Raw genomic sequence first — 22,258 nt, 5'->3', positions numbered from 1 at the left:
CTAATGCGAATCTAGTTCAATCGGTATATGTTCTATCTAAAGTTAATTCTACATGTACAACATGATATGAAAGTGTAAAGAGAGCCTTAAGAGACACCATATACAAATAATATATATATAAAAGTTCAATTGTCTTGTTCTAGCCGAACTTGATAATCCTTAGTAAGGTGATAGTAATTGAACCTTCATTTACACTATATATATCTTCCTATATTTTCCTTAACCAGTCCAAGGCTTAAGAAATTCGAGGTTGTATGTATGCAAATGTGATATTTATGTACCTTTTGTATGCAATTGCCATACAAAAGATACATAATTTTACAATTTGCTATCCGGCGCACGGAGTACGTAGGTGTTGGTGGGCCTGGCATGGTTATGTTGTATATTAGAGCCTCCATAGGCAGTGGATAATCTGTCTTCTTCACGTGTGTGATGCAGAATTTGATTACGGTTTAATTATTAGCCAAAGATATCTGCCCTAGAGACAATTGAACCTGCATATAGTATGGAGATCTAGTTCCTCGCAATCACACGTCTGAAACTAGATTTAATCTACGTTCGTATTGAAGCTTTCCGTTAATCTATTATATGATCGTTGAATTAGTTTGAGACCTGTTCCAATGTAAATTGATCAAAAGTCCCGTCAATCTAATTGATAAAAGGATTTGCGAGGGATATGAGAAGCGCGAAGGAATAACGTGATTTTCATGTGACTTCGCCAATTTCACGATTTGCTTCTATTTTGTACGGAGTACGGAGTAGCTTTGGCGCCTTGGTCATTTAGAACGCAATTTAGATCTGACAGGAGTGCTGACTATGGACCGTCCGAGATTATTTATCCTGACTCCTGGACCCTATCATGCAGGAGACGGACATGATCCGGTGGAGTGTCTCAGAATAATCTTCTAAGCGCAGAGGCTAGCACCTCTGGCGTTTGAAGGGGCAAACGGCCATATCTCTACGGCGCAGGGAGTATGCTGTACGGACTAAGTCTGCCAGGTCGTTCAAATGAAGCCGGTTGGATTAAAAAGAAAAAGCCGTTGTTGGCTAGGTACATAGGAAGAATTTTCCACATACCTGTTTCAACATAGTAGAGGATAGACGATCGACCTGTCAAAAGGCATTGTGGGATACAAAATTCTCCGAACCCCCCTGAAATGAAATTTAAACGAGGTTTCCCCGAAAATCAGGGGAACCAACCCTTACGGAGTACATACAATATACGGAGACTCCGTACAGAATTGCAAGAGCGGAGATGTGATACTTTAAGGGGCTCGATGAAACTTGGACTGTCGCAGCCAACCGCCCACGATCGACAGCCACCCAACGAGAGATACGAGTCCGTGTCAAACGTGCCCTCCTTGATGATCCTGATGGAGCATAGCTTAATTACGGTTGTGCGCTAGTGCAGCCCTGGGAGCGTCCGGCGCTTTCGAGACCACCGTGCTTCATCTATCTGCCACCTCCTAGATGCACATGTCTCGGTCGCCCATGATTCTCCACCTATAGGCGCACTCAGAGAGTGGAATCCTTGTCCTAAGTCAGAAAGATCCGTTGAACTTGCTGTTATGGTCTGTGATAGGTAATTCTTGGCAAACGGAGTGATGCCGCTTTTGTCGAAATGGGTATGAAGCCCGCGAGGAACCTACATATATAAGGCCCTGGCATCCAGGCCACTTGATTTTTCTCATCTATCCTTTGCATTCCATTCATTTCAAGGTCTAGTACCATTCATTCTCTTTCGGGTTGACTTCATTGACTGAAGTCCCCTTGTCATTCTTTTTCCCGCTCACCTTCGATACTTCGATCCTTCGATTTAAAACGCTGTGCGTTTTATCCTACAACTTCTTCAAGATGTCTGTCTCAAAGATTGCGGGTCTCATGCTTAGCTCGGCCGCCATGGTCGCTGGCCACGGTTTCGTCTCTGGTGCTGTTGTTGATGGCACCTACCACGGAGGCTACCTCGTCAACAACTACCCCTACAACGACAACCACCCCGAGACCATTGGATGGGCCGAGAAGGCTACCGACCTCGGCTTCGTCGATGCCTCCGGCTACTCTGGCCCCGACATTATTTGCCACAAGGAGGCCACTCCTGGTGCCATCTCCGCCGAGGTCAAGGCCGGTGGTGATGTCGAGCTGCAGTGGACTGAGTGGCCCGAGAGCCACCACGGCCCCGTCATCAACTACTTGGCTAACTGCAACGGCGACTGCTCCAAGGTCGACAAGACGACCCTCAAGTGGTTCAAGATCGCTGAGTCCGGTCTGATCGACGGCAGCAACGCCCCCGGTAAATGGGCATCTGACGAGCTCATTGCCAACAACAACAGCGCCTCCGTGACCATCCCCAGCTCCATCGCCGCTGGCAACTACGTTCTCCGTCACGAGATCATCGCCCTGCACTCCGCCGGCCAGGAGAACGGTGCCCAGAACTACCCCCAGTGTCTCAACCTGAAGGTCACCGGCGGCGGCAGCGACGTTCCCGAGGGTGTCGTCGGAACTGAGCTCTACAAGGCCGACGACGCTGGCATTAAAGTCAGCATCTACAACCAGCTGACGGACTACACCATCCCCGGTCCCGCTCTGTACAAGGGCGCCTCCTCCGGTTCCTCCTCCGGCTCCAAGACCACCGCCGCTGCCTCCACCGCGACTACCGCCAGTGCCTCAACCGTGAGTGCCTCTCCCATCCAAAGCTCCTCTTCGCACCACCTCACCCGCACCCGCACTGCCCGTCCCACTTCCAGCCCCTCCGGCACCCCTACTCCCTCATCCAGTGCTACGTCTGCTGCCTCAACCTCCACCCCAATTGGATCTGGTGTTGAGTCCACCGACGCTCCTTCGACCGTCACCGAGACTGCCACTGCCACTGCTTCTTCTGCTCCTCAGGTTACTGACGAGCCTGCTACACAGACCGCCAGCGACCCCGCCGACAGCGTTTCCATCACCACCAGCGCCGGTGCCCAGTCTGCCCAGAGCTCCGTCCCCGCCTCCGGTGGTGAGGCCTCCGAGGCTAGCGCTACCCCTACCCCCCAGCTCCAGCTCTAGCTCCGGCTCCAGCTCCAGCTCCGGATCTTCCTCCGAGTCCGGCGACTACGCCTCCTACCTCAGCTCCCTGAGCGCCGAGAAGCTCCTCGAAGTCATCCGCTCTACCCTGAAGTGGCTTGTCTCTGACAACAAGGTGCACGCCCGTGCCCTGAGTCACTAAAATATTCGCCTTTCGTGTTAGATTTATAGCTGTGGATAACTTTCATCTGTGTCTATATGTCTTCTCGGTGTGTGAATATTGGTACTGAACGTCTGTGAAAGTTGGATCAGGTATCCTATCTCTTGTTGATTGTTCGACTGCGACTGATTGTAACAACACCGTGTTACGGATTTCCTTTTATTTTCTCTTTCCTCCTTGCATTTTATGCATCGGAGACGATAGGCCAGCTTGGGTCTTTTTCTACTTTACCTTTATGAATGGAATCGTTGGACTGCTCAATTTTATGACATCGTAGATGAAAACGTACTATAAGTTTTTACCCCGAACAGAGATTTGGCTGGTTTGCTTTAACTCCAACTCCAGATTGCGCCTATTTTTCTGGATAATCCTTCGAAGCCAATAAATAATATGCTGTTATCTCGTGCTGAACATTGATACTGCAAGTTCTATGCGTTCTTTGAATCGTTCATATTCAATCACCTCGAGTGGTCTATCGTGTTTGAAGACTTCATATGAAGTAGTACTTTGAAAGTGAAAAGGGAAGGAGAGGAAGCACTCTACAACATCGTAGTGAAAGAATGTTTCAATAACGGCTCCCAGGGAATAGAAGAACCATGGAGACATACAGGTCCTACCATGGTGAGCCCGGAACTAAGAAAAGAGTGTAAAGACGAAGCTGGTTTTGCATAACGCCGTATGCTCGAGACGCTTCTTCCCCGGAATTAGACAACAATGTACTTTGAACTCTGGCGGGGACTGGCACCCCGGTCTTCACGAAGCTAGTTACAGCCCCAAAGCCTCCAGCTGTGAGATAAGTTCGGCCGGAGCCTCATCCTCTGACACGACTGGCAGGGGTAAAGGGAAAGGAACACGGGGGGGCTATATTCACGTCAGCAGGCTCCAAGTTCGCGCAGTAGAAGCATTAATATCTCCCCATGCCCGAAAATTTAAAGACAGTGTCCTCTTACCAGTAATGTCATGGACAGTTTGACTCCTTAAAACGGCGGTAGGAGGGATGCAATGAACAACAAGGTACTCCTTAGCGACGCTAGCCTGCGCGGCAGTCCAGATCGACAGAGACAAAGCGTCGACAATCTTCTCGGCACGGAAAACGAGGTGGCCTCGAAGTGAATTCGTATCAATCTCAAGAAGGGTGCAGTCTCTGCTGTGAAAGCGCGAGTGCCTTTCAAGCATCCAGTTTTCGGCATGCCCTCTGTCAGAAAAGAGTGATATAAACATGGTCATGTATTGATGGTCCCAGTTTAGATGTCGCTCTACCGCATCACTAAATCCAACAAGGTCTTCCTCATCATATCGTGTATCAATATCTTCTGCTTTAAGCCCCCCGTCAGCCCTACAAGTCGTCCTAGAATCCCTATATTGGACCCTATAGAGTATACGTGGGATTTTGTCTGCAGGAAGGACGAACATATCCATTTCTAATTATGTTCGCAGACGTTAGCACATTCCTCACAGTTGGTAACGAGGCTTCAAGGCCTTACTTATAGTGGCCACTCAAGGGCGCAGGCATGAAATCACAAAAATATGCTGGTTCGTGGACAAGGAGAAAGAGATAGTGAGGTGAATTGTTCGTACATACAGTATTGTATGTCGAGTCAACGAGACTTAATTCCAGACGTGAGATCAAAAGAAGACTTGAATGCTGCAGTGTTAAGAGCTGATTTTGTATTTTGTAATCGTAGAGTGCCTTGTTGGGCTCTTAGGCGGAAATTAAGCTGCCCGATGAGGAACATTGCATCCTGCGATTCAACTTGGGCGACGAATAGCCAACACGGATATGTTGAAAGCAAGGAAGTGTGAGTGAGTAAAGACAAGAGGAGAGTGCTGTCCGTGGATGGAAAGGAATACAAGCAGATATTTAAATGTAGGAATGGCGCCAACAATAATGCATATGCCAAATATTGGAGCAAGTGAAAATTATGGACAACCGGTCCGCTTGACATACAGTATATTGCCTGCTATTATCAGGTACCTAGTACCTAGGTATACTATTAGTATCATGCGTGATTATCTACCTAGGTAGGCATGAAAAGGCGAAATCTTGAAAGTACATGGGACACGTGGCTAGGCAACCCCCGAGTTAGACGTTCTAACTACCCGCTGTAAGGAATACTTGTATCCTTGTTCTCGAACACTTCTCTGTATCTTAGTATATACCAAAGAGAGGAGATACTATGAGGAACATCCCACGAACTAATATCCGGAAGACCGCAAACCACATCAACTTCGACATCCCCAACACGTTGCGAATCGTAATACAATAAACAGATCTTCTAGATACTAGTGAGCCTCATATCCTTGCCAGTGATAGATAACTTCAACGTCAAGTCTGCCAGTCTAGCAGAGAACCATAACTGTGAAATCCACACGGGATAGTGATCTCATGTAGTACAGATTCTAGAAATGGAACAGCAGCACATATATGTTGTACCAATAAAGCCCTGGAGTACAAAAGTAGCGTGGAGGCACGTGGACAACAGCGTCCTTCTGTATAAACTCTCGGGTCATTCTTCGATCTCCGTCTACTCTGCCATACAATAAAATTCCATACACTCTAGCAAAAGAAGCCCCATTACCAAGCCGTTCGCTACTCCCACCCAAGAAATAGCCACCGAAACCAAGCAAAAGCTACAATGCCAACACCGGAGGATACAAACAGAACCGAAAGAAATACTACCTCCAACCAAGGACCAAGTACTGAACCCCTGTCCGGCACACGCGAGTCCACACAGCACGGAGCAGACAATACGCCTCGCGATACTACACGCCGGACAGAAATCTACACCGATAACCCGGACCACGCGAGTCGTCTTACAGACGAGGAACGTCAGAGCTAGAGGCGCTGGCGGCGGACTCGGGGGGCGGTGCGATATACGTTACGTATGATTTGGTTCGCAGGATAGATACGCTTATGGCGGATGGGACACGTCGTACGGATCAGGCTTTGATGCAGTACTTGTTTCAAGATGATATCTGGGAGGCTATTGATACTAGTGATATTCGTGATAGGGAGACGCGGGGGGATGGTGGGAATGGACATGGCAATGGAAGGCAAGGAGGCGAGAGCGATTTAAAATTGCCGAATGGAACGGAGGGGAGCCACGAAGAGGAGTTGAAGAGGAGTTGAAGCAACAGATGGATTATTGATTCAACTTTGGTTTAGCAATGTGCTGGGGAATGTGTATCTGGTAGTTCAATCCACCAAATCATGATTATCTTGTTCATTTATAGCAGCATTCTGCAACCGATTGATTTATCATCTGTACAGGAAAAGCGCTCTCTATCTAGCGTTGTATGAACAAATGATCTTTTGCGAGGCGATCATTTCTTCTTCTTGGTCTTATCCACAACCTCGATCATCTGTGGCTTCAATCCACGGCGAACAAGGGCTGTCTCAATGGCCTTTCGTTGGTCGCCCTGTACCAAAACTTCCATGATCCCTTTGGGGGCACCGGTAGCTTGTGTCACACTAGTGCTTCCGGCACATTTCTTCTGCAGCTCCTGTGCTAACAGACTAGGAATAATGCCGAAGACCTCCAGAGTCATGACCTTGGTAACAGTCTTGGAGCCTGTCCGCTTCTCGAGGGTGACATGGACCTTTGGTGGGCTGCCTGCTTTCGGCTTGACATCTGCAATAGTCTGACCGGTCTTCAAAATGAGATGGTACGGCGAGAGCAAAGTTTTATCATCCATGAGTCGTTTCAACAGACCATCGCGAGTGACCTTCCCGCGTGCCAGTGTCCCTTTATCTTCGGTGGATGATGAATTGAAGATGGTGTTCGCAAGGAATGGGTTGAGCGATATGATGCGTCGGTTCTCTTTTGAGATGATCGGCGGATTTTGGGATTCAAGGTATTTATCCAAGTGACTGGATACGTCCGAGTATTTGTAGAAGTTATTCGTGTCGCTGGCAGCGAGGGCAGGGAAAATGGTTGGCATCAGCTTTCCTGATGGCCGATATAGACTTTGCACAGTGATCGTCTGGCCCACTGAAGGGTCGGAGCCATCCGTTGCAGCCGACTTTTTGCCCTCAGGCGCGGTAGCTTTACTGCTCTCCAGGGCACGTGGTGACGGCAGTCTGTATGGCACAAATCGCTCGACTCGATGGTCCTCGAAGTCCACATCCAAAATGACGGTCTCTTGACCGCTACGGTCCTTGGTTTTGACAAGCTTCAATTTGTCTAGATGTTTCATGAACTTTTTCACGTTCTTCCAACTGGTTTTCTTGATGTTGTAATGCTGAGCCTGTTGGGGGTTGTAAACAGGAAGATAGGGAGTAGTGAAGTTGGCTATCAACGCCGATGCTGTGATTGGCAGTGGAAGGCCATGGTCGGTTGCTGATGGGTTATCCTGCTTGAGCTTGTAGAGGGCGTACACAAAAGCATTAACAAACGCCTCATCAATTTCTATTATTCGTCAGTCCTTGATTTCGTTCCAATACCCAACCTCTGGCTGATAAGAAAGAGGTAGTGTTGACTTACCCTCCGTTGTGGGTGCCTCCTCTTCGGTCACTGGTTCTTCTGACGCGGTTGGGTCATTGCTTGGTGTTTCAATGTCCCCTGGGGTTGTTGTAGCCCCTTCATCCGCGATTCCTAAATCTCCCATTTGTTCCTCAACTTCCTCAACACCCTCGGTTTCGTCCTCATCCCAGCCCTCCAAGTACTCTGGAGCGGGACGACCCGGAAGTGACGCTGAGCTCCACGCCCAAAGTTCATCACCTTCCCAGTGCAAGCCACGGACCGCATGGCCCTTTGTACCTTGCACCTCTCCCAATGCCGAAACATCAATCTCACATATGCCTACAAAAAGCGGCACTGTATGTTTGTCCACACTCGCGACCGCGACAACAGCGCCCTTGACCGCCCTTTCGGGAATGGAGGTTCATTCGCGAGGCCCGGTGTCATTAGGTCAGCTCCACCATGCAGCTTCCCCATCACAAACTCCGGAGTATAGAGCAAGGGAACTAAGTTCGGGTTGTGCCACAGTGTATAGACGGTTGGGTATAGTCGTTTGTCGGCCCCCGGGCCATGTTCCAGCTTGAACCATAGCACCCGCTCATCGCCGTCGGGATGTGTGCCAACATATACGATCCCTTGAAGCTCGCGAAGATCTCGGCCAGCGGTGGTTGTAAAACGAGCAGTCTGGGTGTTATCGGGCAGGAGGGAATTCCGGATGGACGTAAGGCTCGAGGCGGGGGCAGATGCTGTGCTGGGCTCGGACAAGTCTGCTTTGGTGGGGTTTGAGGTGACGGGAATTTGGTAATCTTTGATAATTTGGTCTGCAATCTTGCGACGATCAGAAGACCGTAGTGGAGAAAGATTTTTGATCTATTCGAATTTAGTATGGTGTCATTGGAGTGGGAGCATTTGCAGTAGGAGCTTTAACTCCCAGCAAAGCTTGGAGGGGTAGTGCGGGGGAGGGGTCAATTACCGTAGGCTTCTTTTTGAACATAATTGTAAGCTCGTAGCTATAAGATGCTATAAGCTAAAAGAGCAGAATATATTTGAATTAAAACCAGCTGAAGAGCTGGAGAGCAAGGATATGTGAATGAGTCAAGAGGTGAGGTGCGAACAAGAAATCTCCCGGTGCTCCACATTGGCCCGAAGAGGAAACGAACTCGCTTTCAAGGTTTCTTAGCCATTTGACTCATATTATATACTATATTCACTACATCCTCTTCAGCTAAATATTTAGATAGAAATAGCAAAAGGTTGAGCATCTACGTCGTCTCTCACATCTTTGTTATTAATTACTCTACTTGGTGAGGTTTAGGCCTTCCTGCCCAAGGCGGATCGGACATTTGCTCTTCCAACCTTGGAAGGTTCCAAGGTTCCTACCTAAGCTGATTTCTCTTTTACCATCCATGGATTCCTCTACACAACGTCACTCTGAGATATCCGCTGTTCTCTAGACATTTTCCCCGAGCTTGCAATTTCACTCACTGATAACCTTGTGTTTTATCTAGAGACAGGAGGATATTCCAGCCTTGGAAGGTTACCACCTGCCGACCTGAGCTCATCATTCAACCGCCTGTTCCATCTACAGATCGAGCGCGTCAGACATGGCTGCAAGCGAGCTCAACCCCGTACAAGATCTCCAGTGTATTCAAAGCAAATCAACCACCCAGTTCGTCATTCCGGAACCGGACAAGTTGAATGGTCTTCCTCTGGAGCTCATAATATCAATATCGGACCTGCTCGAACCTGAAGATATCATTTGTCTCTCCATGTGCAATCGTCGACTCTTCGAGGCCCTCAGCTGCAAAAGAACACTTCTTTCACCCACAGAGTATGACGAGTTAGCGGTGCCGTATCGACTTCAACGTGACCTGCCAAACCACTTCCTTTGTTGGAGTTGCGATATTCTTCATACGTTTGACGGGCCGGAATGGTTTGCGTTATCGGATAGATACTCGGAGTGGCCTTCTCTCCTTCCATGTGCCAACAAATGGGAAGTGTGTAGGGAAGGATTGCATTTCAGGATCTGTTCCCTCCCGTTTATGGAGCAGTATGGAAAGTACTCTTCTTCACTCCAGTCCGTGATGAGATATTTCTATTGTGGTGTTCAGTATGGCGTTGGCACCGAATCGCTATACCACACCCAAGTCAATAAATATCCCGACGCAACCACTTTGTTTTCGATCGAACCACGGGTTTACCAGGTGCAAAAAGGCCTTCGTCTACAGATCCAAGAAATTCTCTTGGTTTATCATGCAAGGATGGGTCTTTTCATTCCTAAGGCACCGTTTCCAGATCGATCGTCTCCATATTACTTTTGGATCTGCGAGCATTTCTCTCGTCGGGAGATTCGACAACGTGTTAAATCTATTCTCTCAGCTTACCTTTCCGACACACCGATGTCTCCGTTAAGAGGCAACTGTGACAAATGCAACACAGATTTTGAGCTTCAAATGGAAGAGGTCCGTGGCAGGCTAGCCCTCATTCTCACAAAGTGGATCATCTTGGGCCCTGGCGCGAAACCAGATGATCCAGACTGGGGGAAGCGTGACCGTAAGGCAATTTTACAGGAGCCTGATTTCCAAGCGATTGACATGGCTGTGAGCCCCCGGGCCGCGTTTGAGACTGCCTGTGAAACCTCAATAGACGCCCTACGTTCACGCAATTTATCTTACCTTCGCAAAAGGAGGTACAAAGAGCTGATGATGGAAGTATGTGGCGGCCATGATATCTGGAGCTTGCCTCGCTATTAATATTGTAAGCACTGAGCGGGGATGTCAAGTTGAGGCTCTCAGAAAGATGAGTATGCTGCTCTACGACTTGTTGTACATTCGCCTTAGGTATTTGATGGTTAGTTCTTTACCTTCGCTGTCTTCAGTTTCTATAGCCACTCGCAACTTGTTCTCACACGACACGTTGGCCTCGTTTCCGTTAAGGCTCTAGCAGGATTCATACATAGGTGGAACTCGACTTTACGAATCTGTCACACGGCAAGAATTTTAATGGAATGAAAACATGCTTCAATTTGCTAAGCTAGTTCTAGCCAGACATGGATGGTCGTCCGTAGATAGACCTAGTCCTCTATTCACGAGCTAGGTCCGCTCGAATATCCGTTAAGATATCATGAACATGGGCAACTTTTTTCTTGACCGAGCAGAGTTGATCATGCGATGTCGATGTCTTGTACTCCTTCAACTTAGTAGAAGACGCCTCGATCTTATAGAAACGCACATACTCCCCGATGCTCACAATGCAGTATGACATGCGGTTAGGGTCACGGCTTTCCCACTTGATGCATCCATTTGAAAGTTGGTAAGGACAACGTTGGCCTTTGATTGGGAGGTTGTGGAGATGTACGCTTCTCGCTCGACTCCGTAATTGGCGCTCACAGGCGAATAGAAGGAAAGAATCTGAGCCCAGACGTGGTCAACACGATCTTCGAGACATCCTAGCTCAAGGCTCTCAAGGTAGGACATCCCACCAATAAAACTCCTCCTCTAAGACCAGTAATGGAATACTCAAGGGTGGTGACCGTCCACGGGTGGTAATACCCCTTCTTCCATTTCGGCTTCAATGTTGGTAACCCAAACCCCAATTCTATTCCCAGAGCAATATCCGTGCATGAAAACTTCATCCCCATGAATCTCTAGGCTTTGTAAAATCGAACGCGGGGCGAAACTCTGGGAGATAACACGGGGTCTTTCGTCGAAGAACTACAAGGATAGAATAATAGTTAGCAGATAGAAGTCGAATGGAGGAGGTGAAAGAGTAGAAGAGAGGGTAAGAATAATCTAATTACGGTCACATACCTTATTGGATGGCTGGCGGGCACACCTCCTCTTCTTAACGCTGGGCGGACTGATCAGACAGGCAGGACATGTCGGTTGGCACCGGCGGAAAAAGCGAGAATCTTGAAAAATGATAATCACAACCCCATCGACCAATTTAAAGACCTCCTTATACTCCTTCCCGAAGCTCTCCTGTTTGACCCTATAATTATAATTGGCCAGCTGGGTCGCCGTCTCCTCGGCCTTCTGCTGGACTTCCTCGGTACTACTGGCCCAGCAAGTTGTTCTTCCAACTTGATGAGGCAGTTCCGGACCTCTTTGGGAAGTAGTTAGGAATTTCTTGCCTGTAGAAAAACCGACCGACATCATCCTAACTTGACACTAAGACAATAGACCGCAGCAATCCCTCCCGTTCAGTAAAAGGTTCCTCATGGGGATCAATACAGTCATCCGGAACTGGAGGGTAGGGGAAGAGGCCTGGGTCTCCAGCGTATATCCGTTGTCTCTTTGACCTTGGCGTCGCAACATGAGTGCTAGACCTGATTACCCCTGGCATGATGAACCAAAAGTTGCTCAGTCCAGGAAACGTCCAAGACGAAGAACGACGGTGAACGGGCTTGATGGGTAGCCTATGCCCTGAATGGGCACACCTTGTGTAGCAACGAATTCATCAGGGCCGTAAACTGCCGATGTTAGTAAATTGCTTCACTGGATATGCGAACTATGTTGACAGGGTGTGAGGAATGCTGGGTCTGATATCCGCATAGAACATACCTTTCTTCTTCTTTCTCTGGCCCCAGTGAGCAATACGGTAGGCTGCCTCGTACGGCGAACGCTTCATGTCAAAACTTCCAGCATACAGTCCTCATCGCATTCTTCATCGCTGTGATTGCCCACGTTGATTCCTGGTCCACCCATGCCTTTCTTCCCTATATTCCTCCCAATCATCTCTGGGCCACGACCTTTATCATCGCCATGGGTGCCCACATTGATTTCAGAGTCAAACACGCCAGATCTGACAAACTTCTGCCCACAATGCTTTATAATTGGGCAACCTAAGGTCACAGCTAGCCCCACGGCCCATGTAATCCAGGAGAACGAAGTGGTGGTGGATGTTTCCTATTGAGGTGGAGTAGGAGTGGGATTATGTTGAGGATGGTAAGGGTCATCTTGAGGAGGGTAAGAATTCCTTTTCACTAGGCCTACTCGATACGTTAACCCTTTATACTCGAACGGGGCTGGCTCAATATATACATACCAGGAAATCAACGTGGAATTGCTCAGTCCGTGCAGCAAGATCTTGCACTTCCCCACGAAGGCTTTGGATGTTGGCCTTTTCTCAGGCACTTCAAATGACTCCCGGCCGTAAATGGATAGCCAGACGAGAACAGCATGCTAAAGCCTGGATTAACCTAATATTCTGATACTGTATTCTCAACATAAACGCATTTGTGTCATAGCATGCTGAGTAGACTCTGTTGCAACTTGGGTTGCATCATCTCTTAGGTGGGATGTACTCACAAGGCACTAAAAGAGGAATATTGGGGAAAGTGGACCTCTTTAATGAAGATATGGATGAGGTCCGGCGAGGTTCCAGGTGTGTCTTTAGAAGACGTGGTGAGCTGGGTCAAGTTAGTGAAGAAAATTCAGAATGGAATTTCACAGCTTACCGTCTTGGACATGTTTTTGGTTCCGACAAATCGCAGTGCTTCTTGGGCAAGTGAACACTCAAGAAGATTAAAAAAAAGAGATGGGAAAATGAAGGTGGAATTGTAAAAGGAGAAACAACTGGGCAGAGAATAGGTACCTATATAGGTACATATAGAAAGATAGAGCAACTCTTAATTGAACAAAGGGAAAGAGTGACGTCAAAGTGAGAGCTCGCAGTTGAAGAAGAGAAAGATCCCTGAAGAAAGAGAGAGATATATAGATATATGTAAATATAAAAGGCTTAGGGGCTTAAAATACGCATAGAAGGGATCCAAGAGGACAATTAGAAGGACACCTAAAAGGATAATTGAGAAGATAACTAAGAAGACATCTAAGAAATCGAAAAACACCCAAAAAGAACGTCCCAAAAAGCATCATAGTTAATGTTAACATTCCTAATGCCGTCTCGAGTTAACTATACTCGCATTAGCAAGACCAGCATCCTTATCTAGGTAAGTATAGAGGCCATGTGAGCGGCCGCTACAATATGTCTATGATGAAGCTAATACCGTATCTCCAATCTCCTCTGTATATCCTACATGTATACACGAAGGTAAAATAAGGCATATTTTAGGCATAAACTAAGCCTAGTTCGGACATAACCCCCAAAAATCAGGCATACGAAGCTTGGCCGTTATACACCTTCGCAGTGCGTCCGGACGGAGAGGGACAATCCCGCCTTCCCTCTCTTTCGTTTAGCGTCGCTCATCATCTCGGACGTTTCCTGGACTGTGAGCAACTTTTGGTGGTTCATCATGCCAGGGGTAATCAGGCCTAGCACTCATGTTGCGCCAAGATCAAAGAGACAAACGTATATACGCTGGAGACCCAGGCCTCTTCCCCTACCCTCCTCCAGTTCCGGATGACTGTATAGATCCCCATGAGGAACCTCCTACTAAACGGGATGGATTGCTACGGTCTATTGTCTTAGTGTCAAGTTAGGATGATCTCGGTCGGTTTTTCTATAGTGCAAGAAGTTGCTAATTGTTTTCTAGGGACAACTTCATCCGAATGGGGAAACAAAGAGGTTGCTACTACACGGGCCACTATAGAACCAACCATAACGCCACAGAACGAGGACTTGATTCGGACCTACCACCCTTCGCTAGGCCCAGTCGACGGCGTCTGGGTCACGAAAGAGTCAAACGAGAAGTCTATCTGGTTAGTTGCTCCTGGTCCTCTCGACCTCCCGGCTGGCCTAGCTGCACCGTCGACTGTATGTTTCGCAGAACAACCGGATCCCCTCAAAGCAGTTCTCAATCCACGGAGATTCCTCCAATCGCACGACCTTCATGTTCTCCGGGAGATGTTTCCTCTGGCTGTCGGTGCCCGAGTTCTTATCAGCGGATTCATCGTTATTCTGTTCAAGTCTCCCGTCCCTTTCTAAAGGAATCGTAGCAGTATATATTTGTTCCAAAATGCTAGTAATTACATCGAAAAGCAGAGATATGTATGCAGAGATATGTGCAAATGAATCAAAGCCGAAAGGGCCAAAGTCCCAAGTGGTCGCTATGCACTGTAATACCCAAAACAGCTAAACAGATGAACAATGGCGTGAGTAAACCGAACAAGGGATCGTAAAACTGCAAGTGGAGAAATCCGAGAAATCGTCTGATTATCTGTGTTATCGGTTTGACGATCATGTCGATGGGGAATCGACAACTCGAACCCGCCATTATGTGCATGATTGAACAAATTGTGCTGCACGAAGGCCACGGCACGGTATGTGTATATGTGTGAGTTCCGGAACCTGTCCGGCTGGATCTGGGTCACATTTGGCCGGTGCCTGACCGGTGCCTGACCGGTCCCTAGCAACATAATCTTCGGATTCTCTGCTCCTGGCCGAATCAATGACATCGCCCGAGAGAACTTCAAGATGTCTTCGGTTCATCGGGACTATACTTCCAGCGTCGGTGATTCTCTGCAATCCACCACTGGGAGACATGGGCGGCCTCGCTAAGCCACCTTGCAGCTTCGGGCCCGTGTCGTGTCTGCACAATATCAAACAGAGTCACGATATTGAGATCCTCCTCGGGATCGAACTCGAATGGGTCAGCAACAACATCGGTGAAACGCCATGGAGCATCTTGGATGAGCGGCACGACGAGCCGGTAGGGTTTCGCGGCTGCTCGCATAGAGACCCACGTTCCTCCAGGGTTCATCGTGGAGAAATGCCACTCTTGCTTCTTATCCTGCCCGGGGATAAGTGGGCGTAGCAACGACTGGCCCTCGTATAAGGGAAGCAGGTCCTTCAATATATGTGCCGACTCTTCGTTGATGTTAGAGGTTTCGATTAGAATGTCAAGGAGGCTAGGAAGAATTTGAGTCGAGAGGACGGCGCTACTGATTTCGACCGATGGTAGCTTAGGATGTGCGAAGAGTAGCGGAACGTGGAAACTGCCGACGTGGGGGTCATGGTTGGCCGTTATACCACCATCATTTGGAAGAGATAAACCGCTGTAATCAAGTCAATGGAAAGTGTGGTAGGTTGTAAGAAATCGGCAGAACTTACTGGTCACCTGCCATGACAAGCAGGGTTTCATCGGCGACCCCAGCCTCGTCGAGAACCTCAAGGATTGAGGCCAGCCAGTCGTCCTGATACTTGATGGTATTTAGGTACCGGTTCAACTTATCGTTCCACCCAGCGCCATTCCCAAAGTATTCCTCGTAGTCGCCAGGCTTGAACCAAGGAGTATGGGTATTGTGAGTTAGGTGGCCGATAAAGAGGCGAGTGTTGTTCTTCTTAGCCTCGGCGAATGCATCCCGCATATAGTTCTTCAATGTGTGATCCGGATGACCATATTTCTGCTCGTCCTCTGGTTCCTCTGGGATGTATATAGCACCGGCTTCATTGATGGATTCTTTTGTCGTGATATCTTTGAATCCCATAACAGGAGTAAGGTCTTCCTGGTGGTCCCAGGTGCCGTAGTGGGACTGCATCCACTTAGAATGCCATGGCCAGGACGTCCAATCGTCAGTGTCACTGGTGATATTGGATTGTTGGCTCAACGCATGGAATATGTGAGGCAGACAAGGCTGGTAAATATCGTGCAGGTACTCAAGATTATCTTGAACGGCCATGGGGCTCACACCGCACATAGTGCCTGTGATACTCTTCATGGTGTAAGTACCGGATGTGTAAGCATTTTTCGCGCTAAGGCCACCGTATGGCTTTGGACGATCCTTGTTCTCCTTGAACCCAGTCTCGAATCCGGTGAACCTTTCGGCGATGGGGGTGAGATTCGCGAGTTTATCCATAACCTCGTCGGGGATGTTTCCGTTCCAGGAGTTTTTGATGTGCTCCATGATGTACGAGTCGGAGCGGAACGGAAACACGTCCTGCCTGATTGCTCTCTAATTTGATGAGAATAATATGCTTGATCTTGACGTCTCCGCTGTGGAGCACGTCACGAATGGGCTCCAGAATGTCGTTCTGGAGGTTGGGAATGTGCAAAGGATCTTTCATCGGATTGTAGTGTTCATACGTATAGTTCTTGGGTGCGGTGTTGTTGGAGTGACTTGTGTGGAAGGGAGACCAATTCGGGAAGGCAGTTGCCGCATCACCCGTATGTAACCAATCGAATGTCGGGAAGGAATCTAGAGCAGTTTTGCCTTCTAGCCAGGTGAAATCACCCGGCAACGATGCGATACCTTGCTCAGAAGACCCAAGCTTGAGGCCGCCAAATGGGGCTAGAGGCAGAGATCCGGAGAGAAAACTGTAAGTCATATCGTGGGGACGAATGACCCGGAGAAGAAGTAGGATTGCGCTGCACGATACAACGATGATAGGCTTCAGCAATGCCCGACTTTTCTGTACAGGCGGGTGTTGAGGTGCATCTAGCCCCGATATGGAGTCGTTGTCGTCATCACCCACTTCATAGTCATCGATTGCAATTTGCTCGTAGGTATCCGGGTGTGGCAGAACCTGCTTATTCCGACGGAAGTAGCGGTACGTCGCGGATAACACTGCACCCCAGACTCTCAGGAAAGCTGCGGTGACCCACGATAGATACGGTGTGGCGTAGAATGCGCCGACCAAAATCGACGCCTCAAGAAGGATAGCGACGAACAGGGCAGACAGAACAGTTATGGCGGAGGGCTTGCCCTTGTGGAAGCCGCTCGATATGCGCCAGTGGATCTCCACGCCCTTGTGAATGTAAAAGGAGAGGTTGGCGGAAAACATCGACGAGGCGTATAAACTGGGGGATAATTAGCAATTCGCTATTTGTCCGTGAATTTGATGAAAGCCTGCCTACCTGAACAGCGCAATAAATACAGCCGCTATATCCCGAGTCGTTCGCCATTCGTATGATCGGGCCAGGCTGCGCGCGCCCAGAATGAGCAGGATATCCAGCAAAAAGAAGGTGGGGCCCCAGGCGAGAAGGGATAGGGCCGTCAGGGCATTGAGATGGGCGTAGATATGGAAGGCTTTGGAGAAGACGAGGGAGATAAAAATAACTGAAAAGAAATATGCGCGGTAGGCTGCCCAGGCGCGGTCGAGGTGGGCTTGAGGGGATCTGGCGACTTCGAGGGCGATTATGGCCGCAGATTCAAGCTTTCCGCGCAGCCGCTGGGAAAGACCCCCTTGCAGCTCCCAGGCAGGTTTCATAATATATGTACAGAAAAAAAGCAATGGAATGTGTCAAATCATGCAAGAATGTTGCACCTGAGACAAAGGGATGGAAATTTCCCCATGGATGTAAAGAGGCGTAAAAGGGAGAAGAACTTTGGAATGCGATAATATTGAAACAGAAATACCTGAACTTCGAAAGAAGAATCGAAGCAAGACACAGGGTCCACTGATCCACACAGCCATGAAGGATCCAAAATAAAACACATCCCCCACTTGGCACACGTGCCCAGAGATGCATTATGTGTGCAAATAATATCCTGATGTCTATGGCAGGTAACGATCAGCAAACCCTGTCATCATAAGGTGGAATATCCCCAATCTGAGATATCCGGCCCCCGCCAAGAACACCCAAAATAGCAGGTGAGCACGCGATGGGAATGGCCCCCAAGGACACTGAACTTATTCCAGGGGATGAACATGGAAACATGGAGAACTGCCGGGAAGGTATCAAGCACCATTGGGCTACTCCATATATACGGCCATAGCAAATTACTACCTAGGTATCAATACTATCATAAAACTGTCCTTTTCAAACTTCTTGAGGCGTTTGTGGAGATGGGCTTGGCAAAGCCGCAAGACACGTACTGGGCTCCACCCGGGACATCGGTCTCACTTAAGCACCTCCAGGGTCCATGTTGTAGGGATTGGCATTTAATGGGAAAGCTTCTCATTGTAATATTGAACTTATTAGTGAGCATGCTTGCTCCCGAGAAGTAGTCTAATACCTTTGTTGAGTTAGATTTCCTTCTCTTTCGGAAGGTTCGTCCCCTAAGTTCTGGGCTTTCTCACACACAATGGAGGCTGCTCAGTTTGAGAAGCTTTGCCTTGCTGCTGTGAGGTTGTTTGCCGAGGTTGGGAAGCGGATAGCGAGCGACTGCTGCTGCTGGTGCCATCACCACCGTTGTCTTCTTCGTCAAATCCTATCATTGTGACAAAAACTGATCAATGTAAAATTGTGGAGAAGACACTTGTGAAAATCTTCTTCACAATCATCGGGACAAATCCCATTGACACCAGTATGTCATGAAGAAGACGGTACCGCTCCCGAGGACTTTTACTTGAATTCGTAGATTGTTTGCTCAAGAAGGCTAATAAAGCCAGGATATGGATCCTGTTGCCCTTCGGAATGCTCAATTTCAATAAGCTCCTTCAGCTCTGCATAACTGAGTGCAACCATAATGTTAAAATCATAAAGGAACCAACCCTTTGCGGCTGCAATAGCAGTGGATATCTTGAATGACATGGGCTTAGCCACAACAGCAGACTTGAAGAAGCCACAGCCTATGGGCCATGTTGCGATACGAAAAAAGGAAGAAGAAATTTATAAGAGGCAAACAACCAACATCGTAGCGCAGCTAGGACCATTTTACAAGGCGCAAGGAATATATAACGGATGCTAGATTTTCACATCAAGGTTTCTGGCCCCAACTGGCGTAGCTAGGTATATGATTTGTGAAAGCTGTATACAATAATACTAAGGATATATACTACAGTACGGAAGACTAATCAATAGCAAGGCAACCTCTCAATGGAATCCAAAGTCCGCCGGTGACCAAGCTTTATAACATCGGCGCAGAAGATATCCGTACTCTCCATACAAGACATCGGACATCCCCCGAGAACCCCACCGCCACCCCACCGATCATAACGACACAATCCCCGGACTAAACCTGGGTAACATACATCTATCCTTATTTTGAAGAACCAACCAAAATGCCAGTTTATCACATTGGTTAGTTGGACACAGCTGAATGCCAAAAAGATACGGAATTATTGATCACTAACAAAGCTCCAAGTCCTCTTCCGCCTTAAGCCCGGCGTCACCCCGGCCCAGATCGCCACCTGGAAAGAGACATGTCAGGGAATGGTGGGGAAGATTCCTGGTTCGTGAGACTATAAAGCTTAGATTGAGACATAGTCTTATATATGACTTGCGATAGGACTGCTGTCGCTGCAGAGCGGTCCCCCGCTGCCAATCTCGCTTCCGCGTGCCCAGGGCTTCGACATGGGACTTGTTGCTGTGTTGGAGACCGCTGAGCATATCGCTACTTATGCAGTACACCCTGCTCATTTGGAGTAAGTTCCCTTTGTCCTTGGATCCCTTGGATCAGGGAGGACCGTGGGTTGATTTGCTGACGCCTTGAAGGGTTCATAAAATGCGAGAGGAGCTGTGCGACGATACTTTGGCCTATGATCTGGAGTTCTAGATATCTGATATACCAACATTGAAGTCATATAGGAAGTCTAGTCCTAGGTTACTCCTAGACTTTTCGTGATAGGAAGGATTTTGAGAACAGTCCGTTCAAATGTCTCATTTGTACATATCAAACCCTGGGCCCCGGTTAATCGTAGCCACCGAGGCCTAGCCAACCCGTAGATGCTCGTAATGAAATGACATAACGCCGAGAGAAGGTTCACCTGTATGAAATAATCGGAAAACAGAGGCAGGTCGGATCTCCAATCCGCAATACTTTTTGAATCCCGCCGATCGACCGAAATCAGAGAACAAGAATTAAAGACAAGACAAGTCATTGCAATCCGCCGAAACTAGATACCTTATTCCTTGGCATCAACCTTCTTAGCGGGGTGTTCGCCACCGTTGGTGCCCTCGTCCTCGCGGGAGCGCTTCTGGGTGCTCTGCACGACTGGGACGCCACTATAATTAAGGTCAGTACTTATTCACTCACTACAGATATCTGATCAGTTTGACTTACCGAGAGTCCTTCTGAGCCTCACGGGGAGCCTGGAAGCCGTTCTTCTGGTCCTCGGTGCGGCGTTCGCGCCAGTCGCGGTCGTTACGGTCGTTGCGGTCACGACCATCACGGCCGCCACGGCCACGGCCACCACCACGACCACGACCGCCGCGACCACCACGACCGCCACGTCCACGGCCACCGGTGTTGCGGGCGTTGGAGGGGTAGACGTTGCCATTCTTGATCTCCTCGACCTTCTCGTCGCAGTACTCCTTCTTGCTCTTGAAGATCAGATCATTCTCCTTCCACTGGGGCTTCTTCTCCAGAGCGAGGAAGGCCTTCTGCTTCTCCTCAGACTCGAACTCAACAAAGACGCTGCCCTTGAATGTCTTGTCGTTGGTGCGGCGCAGACGGATGGCGTTTGTGGGACCGTAGGGGGCGAAAAGAGCCTCAATATCGAGCTGTGTAGTGGGCTCCTCCTCACCAAAGCCGAAGCCCTTGACGTAGATGGAGCGGGCCATGGCGGCATCCTCGAAGACCTTGACGGCCTTGGCATCGTGCTCGTTCACGGACTCGGGCAGAGGGACCTTGCGCTTGACGGCGGTGTCGTTATCAGTCAGCTCGACGTTCTCTGAGGTCTTGAGGGCCTCGACAATTGCGCTGAAGGGTTGGAAGCGGCGCATGCGCTTGAAGGAGTGAAGGAGCTCAAGGGGCACGGCGTTGTTGGCGCTGCCGCCAACCTTGGAGAGAAGGAACTTGTCCATAGGGAGGTTGGAATCGGAGAAGTAGAATTCGACCTACGGTGTGCGCGTCAGTTAAGATCTAGTGGGGGAGCCTCTCTAATGGTTCATACCTGCTTGCGGATCTGCACAGGGTCGTCGGTTACTTCCTGGGTGGAGGGATCGAACTTGGCGTTGTTCTGGCGAGGGCCACGGTTACCGCGGCCATCGCGCTGGAAGGTGCGGGTCTCGCGCTTCTCAGTCTGGGGCTCTGTGGTCTTCTCCTCGGCCTTCTCAGACTTCTCTCCGAGCTTAGCAGCTTCGGCGACAATGCGGGCCTCGTCGGCGTCCTGAGCGGGCTGCTCGGCGGCGCCTTCCTCCTTCAGCTCAGCGAGGACATTCTGGACATCCTTCTCAGCCTCGGCGTTGACAACTGGGGTCTTTTGTTCTTCGGCCATTGTTGCGAATTGTATGCGGAGACTATTTCGGTTAAAAAAAAAAAGGATGATAAGCAGGAAGATTCGACGCGACGGAGATGTCAGAAAATGCAGAAAATGCAGGTGAACAAGGGATCGGAGGAGACCTATGGATAATCCAGGGACATATGAACAATACCTTTATAGATTGATTAATGCGCTATTCAGAATGCTATTGCGCTTGTGACAGTATCGCAGCGGGGAGGATCTGGGAATTTTTTTTTGAGCTCCAGTGGCGCCTGAGGCAGACGCTAGTCTGCAATTGGTTAGCGTAGACTCGTACTATTCCCTTTCGGGCAATTTGACGTTGTCTATACATTGTCTTCTATTGTCTGCATTGTATTTGAAGAATTGGAATGACAATAGATGAGTAGATGTATAAATAGCAATTGTCTCAGGCGGAAGTATTGGTCTGACCACGATACTGACATTATGTACTCATATTTTACGTCCTGAGGTCAACATCGTCAAAGTGCAAGCACCTGACGCACATTGCACCTTCCCAAAGGCCGTGACCAGTGTCCAAGGAAGGTTCCAATGTTGCTTACCTAGGTAT

At 48.8% G+C, this 22,258-nt stretch overlaps 12 protein-coding genes across 12 annotated transcripts; 5 read left to right on the top strand and 7 right to left on the bottom strand.

Annotated features, from left to right (window-relative positions):
* Positions 1-1,854: 1,854 nt before the first annotated feature.
* Positions 1,855-3,205, top strand: N7519_011541 (AA9 family lytic polysaccharide monooxygenase; the record flags this gene model as incomplete). Its single annotated transcript, XM_057298314.1, is given in 2 exon segments — positions 1,855-2,995; positions 3,015-3,205. 2 exon segments carry the CDS (start codon positions 1,855-1,857, stop codon positions 3,203-3,205), a joined length of 1,332 nt encoding a protein of 443 aa, XP_057146196.1.
* Positions 3,206-3,988: 783 nt separating this feature from the next.
* Positions 3,989-4,444, bottom strand: N7519_011540 (uncharacterized protein; the record flags this gene model as incomplete). Its single annotated transcript, XM_057298313.1, has 2 exons — positions 3,989-4,050; positions 4,174-4,444. 2 exons carry the CDS (start codon positions 4,442-4,444, stop codon positions 3,989-3,991), a joined length of 333 nt encoding a protein of 110 aa, XP_057146195.1.
* Positions 4,445-5,859: 1,415 nt separating this feature from the next.
* N7519_011539 (uncharacterized protein) lies at positions 5,860-6,353 on the top strand (the record flags this gene model as incomplete). Its single annotated transcript, XM_057298312.1, has 2 exons — positions 5,860-6,052; positions 6,130-6,353. 2 exons carry the CDS (start codon positions 5,860-5,862, stop codon positions 6,351-6,353), a joined length of 417 nt encoding a protein of 138 aa, XP_057146194.1.
* Positions 6,354-6,547: 194 nt separating this feature from the next.
* On the bottom strand, positions 6,548-8,677 carry N7519_011538 (putative RNA binding protein Ligatin/Tma64; the record flags this gene model as incomplete). The annotated part of the gene is made up of 4 exons (XM_057298311.1): positions 6,548-7,632; positions 7,708-8,090; positions 8,168-8,553; positions 8,612-8,677. 4 exons carry the CDS (start codon positions 8,675-8,677, stop codon positions 6,548-6,550), a joined length of 1,920 nt encoding a protein of 639 aa, XP_057146193.1.
* A 610-nt stretch (positions 8,678-9,287) lies between these two features.
* Positions 9,288-10,436, top strand: N7519_011537 (uncharacterized protein; the record flags this gene model as incomplete). Its single annotated transcript, XM_057298310.1, has 1 exon — positions 9,288-10,436. One exon carries the CDS (start codon positions 9,288-9,290, stop codon positions 10,434-10,436), a length of 1,149 nt encoding a protein of 382 aa, XP_057146192.1.
* A 765-nt stretch (positions 10,437-11,201) lies between these two features.
* N7519_011536 (uncharacterized protein) lies at positions 11,202-11,837 on the bottom strand (the record flags this gene model as incomplete). The annotated part of the gene is made up of 2 exons (XM_057298309.1): positions 11,202-11,396; positions 11,493-11,837. 2 exons carry the CDS (start codon positions 11,835-11,837, stop codon positions 11,202-11,204), a joined length of 540 nt encoding a protein of 179 aa, XP_057146191.1.
* A 207-nt stretch (positions 11,838-12,044) lies between these two features.
* N7519_011535 (uncharacterized protein) lies at positions 12,045-13,153 on the bottom strand (the record flags this gene model as incomplete). Its single annotated transcript, XM_057298308.1, has 6 exons — positions 12,045-12,154; positions 12,246-12,287; positions 12,332-12,497; positions 12,730-12,790; positions 12,993-13,093; positions 13,142-13,153. The coding sequence occupies 6 exons, from the start codon at positions 13,151-13,153 to the stop codon at positions 12,045-12,047; spliced, it is 492 nt and encodes a 163-aa protein (XP_057146190.1).
* Positions 13,154-13,964: 811 nt separating this feature from the next.
* N7519_011534 (uncharacterized protein) lies at positions 13,965-14,568 on the top strand (the record flags this gene model as incomplete). The annotated part of the gene is made up of 2 exons (XM_057298307.1): positions 13,965-14,118; positions 14,177-14,568. 2 exons carry the CDS (start codon positions 13,965-13,967, stop codon positions 14,566-14,568), a joined length of 546 nt encoding a protein of 181 aa, XP_057146189.1.
* Positions 14,569-15,052: 484 nt separating this feature from the next.
* Positions 15,053-17,790, bottom strand: N7519_011533 (uncharacterized protein; the record flags this gene model as incomplete). Its single annotated transcript, XM_057298306.1, has 4 exons — positions 15,053-15,638; positions 15,694-16,535; positions 16,570-17,380; positions 17,438-17,790. 4 exons carry the CDS (start codon positions 17,788-17,790, stop codon positions 15,053-15,055), a joined length of 2,592 nt encoding a protein of 863 aa, XP_057146188.1.
* A 1,078-nt stretch (positions 17,791-18,868) lies between these two features.
* N7519_011532 (uncharacterized protein) lies at positions 18,869-19,179 on the bottom strand (the record flags this gene model as incomplete). Its single annotated transcript, XM_057298305.1, has 2 exons — positions 18,869-19,095; positions 19,158-19,179. The coding sequence occupies 2 exons, from the start codon at positions 19,177-19,179 to the stop codon at positions 18,869-18,871; spliced, it is 249 nt and encodes an 82-aa protein (XP_057146187.1).
* A 348-nt stretch (positions 19,180-19,527) lies between these two features.
* Positions 19,528-20,021, top strand: N7519_011531 (Dabb family protein; the record flags this gene model as incomplete). The annotated part of the gene is made up of 4 exons (XM_057298304.1): positions 19,528-19,546; positions 19,611-19,697; positions 19,755-19,890; positions 19,961-20,021. The coding sequence occupies 4 exons, from the start codon at positions 19,528-19,530 to the stop codon at positions 20,019-20,021; spliced, it is 303 nt and encodes a 100-aa protein (XP_057146186.1).
* Positions 20,022-20,370: 349 nt separating this feature from the next.
* N7519_011530 (tRNA maturation protein LHP1) lies at positions 20,371-21,684 on the bottom strand (the record flags this gene model as incomplete). Its single annotated transcript, XM_057298303.1, has 3 exons — positions 20,371-20,470; positions 20,529-21,304; positions 21,361-21,684. 3 exons carry the CDS (start codon positions 21,682-21,684, stop codon positions 20,371-20,373), a joined length of 1,200 nt encoding a protein of 399 aa, XP_057146185.1.
* Positions 21,685-22,258: the final 574 nt, after the last annotated feature.

This window comes from Penicillium mononematosum, assembly GCF_028829835.1.
Source record: "Penicillium mononematosum strain IBT 11891 chromosome Unknown utg000005l:1.0-9366267.0:1.0-9372171.0, whole genome shotgun sequence".
NCBI classification, from domain to species: Eukaryota; Fungi; Ascomycota; class Eurotiomycetes; order Eurotiales; family Aspergillaceae; genus Penicillium; species Penicillium mononematosum.
This window is presented reverse-complemented; position numbering and strand designations above follow the sequence as displayed.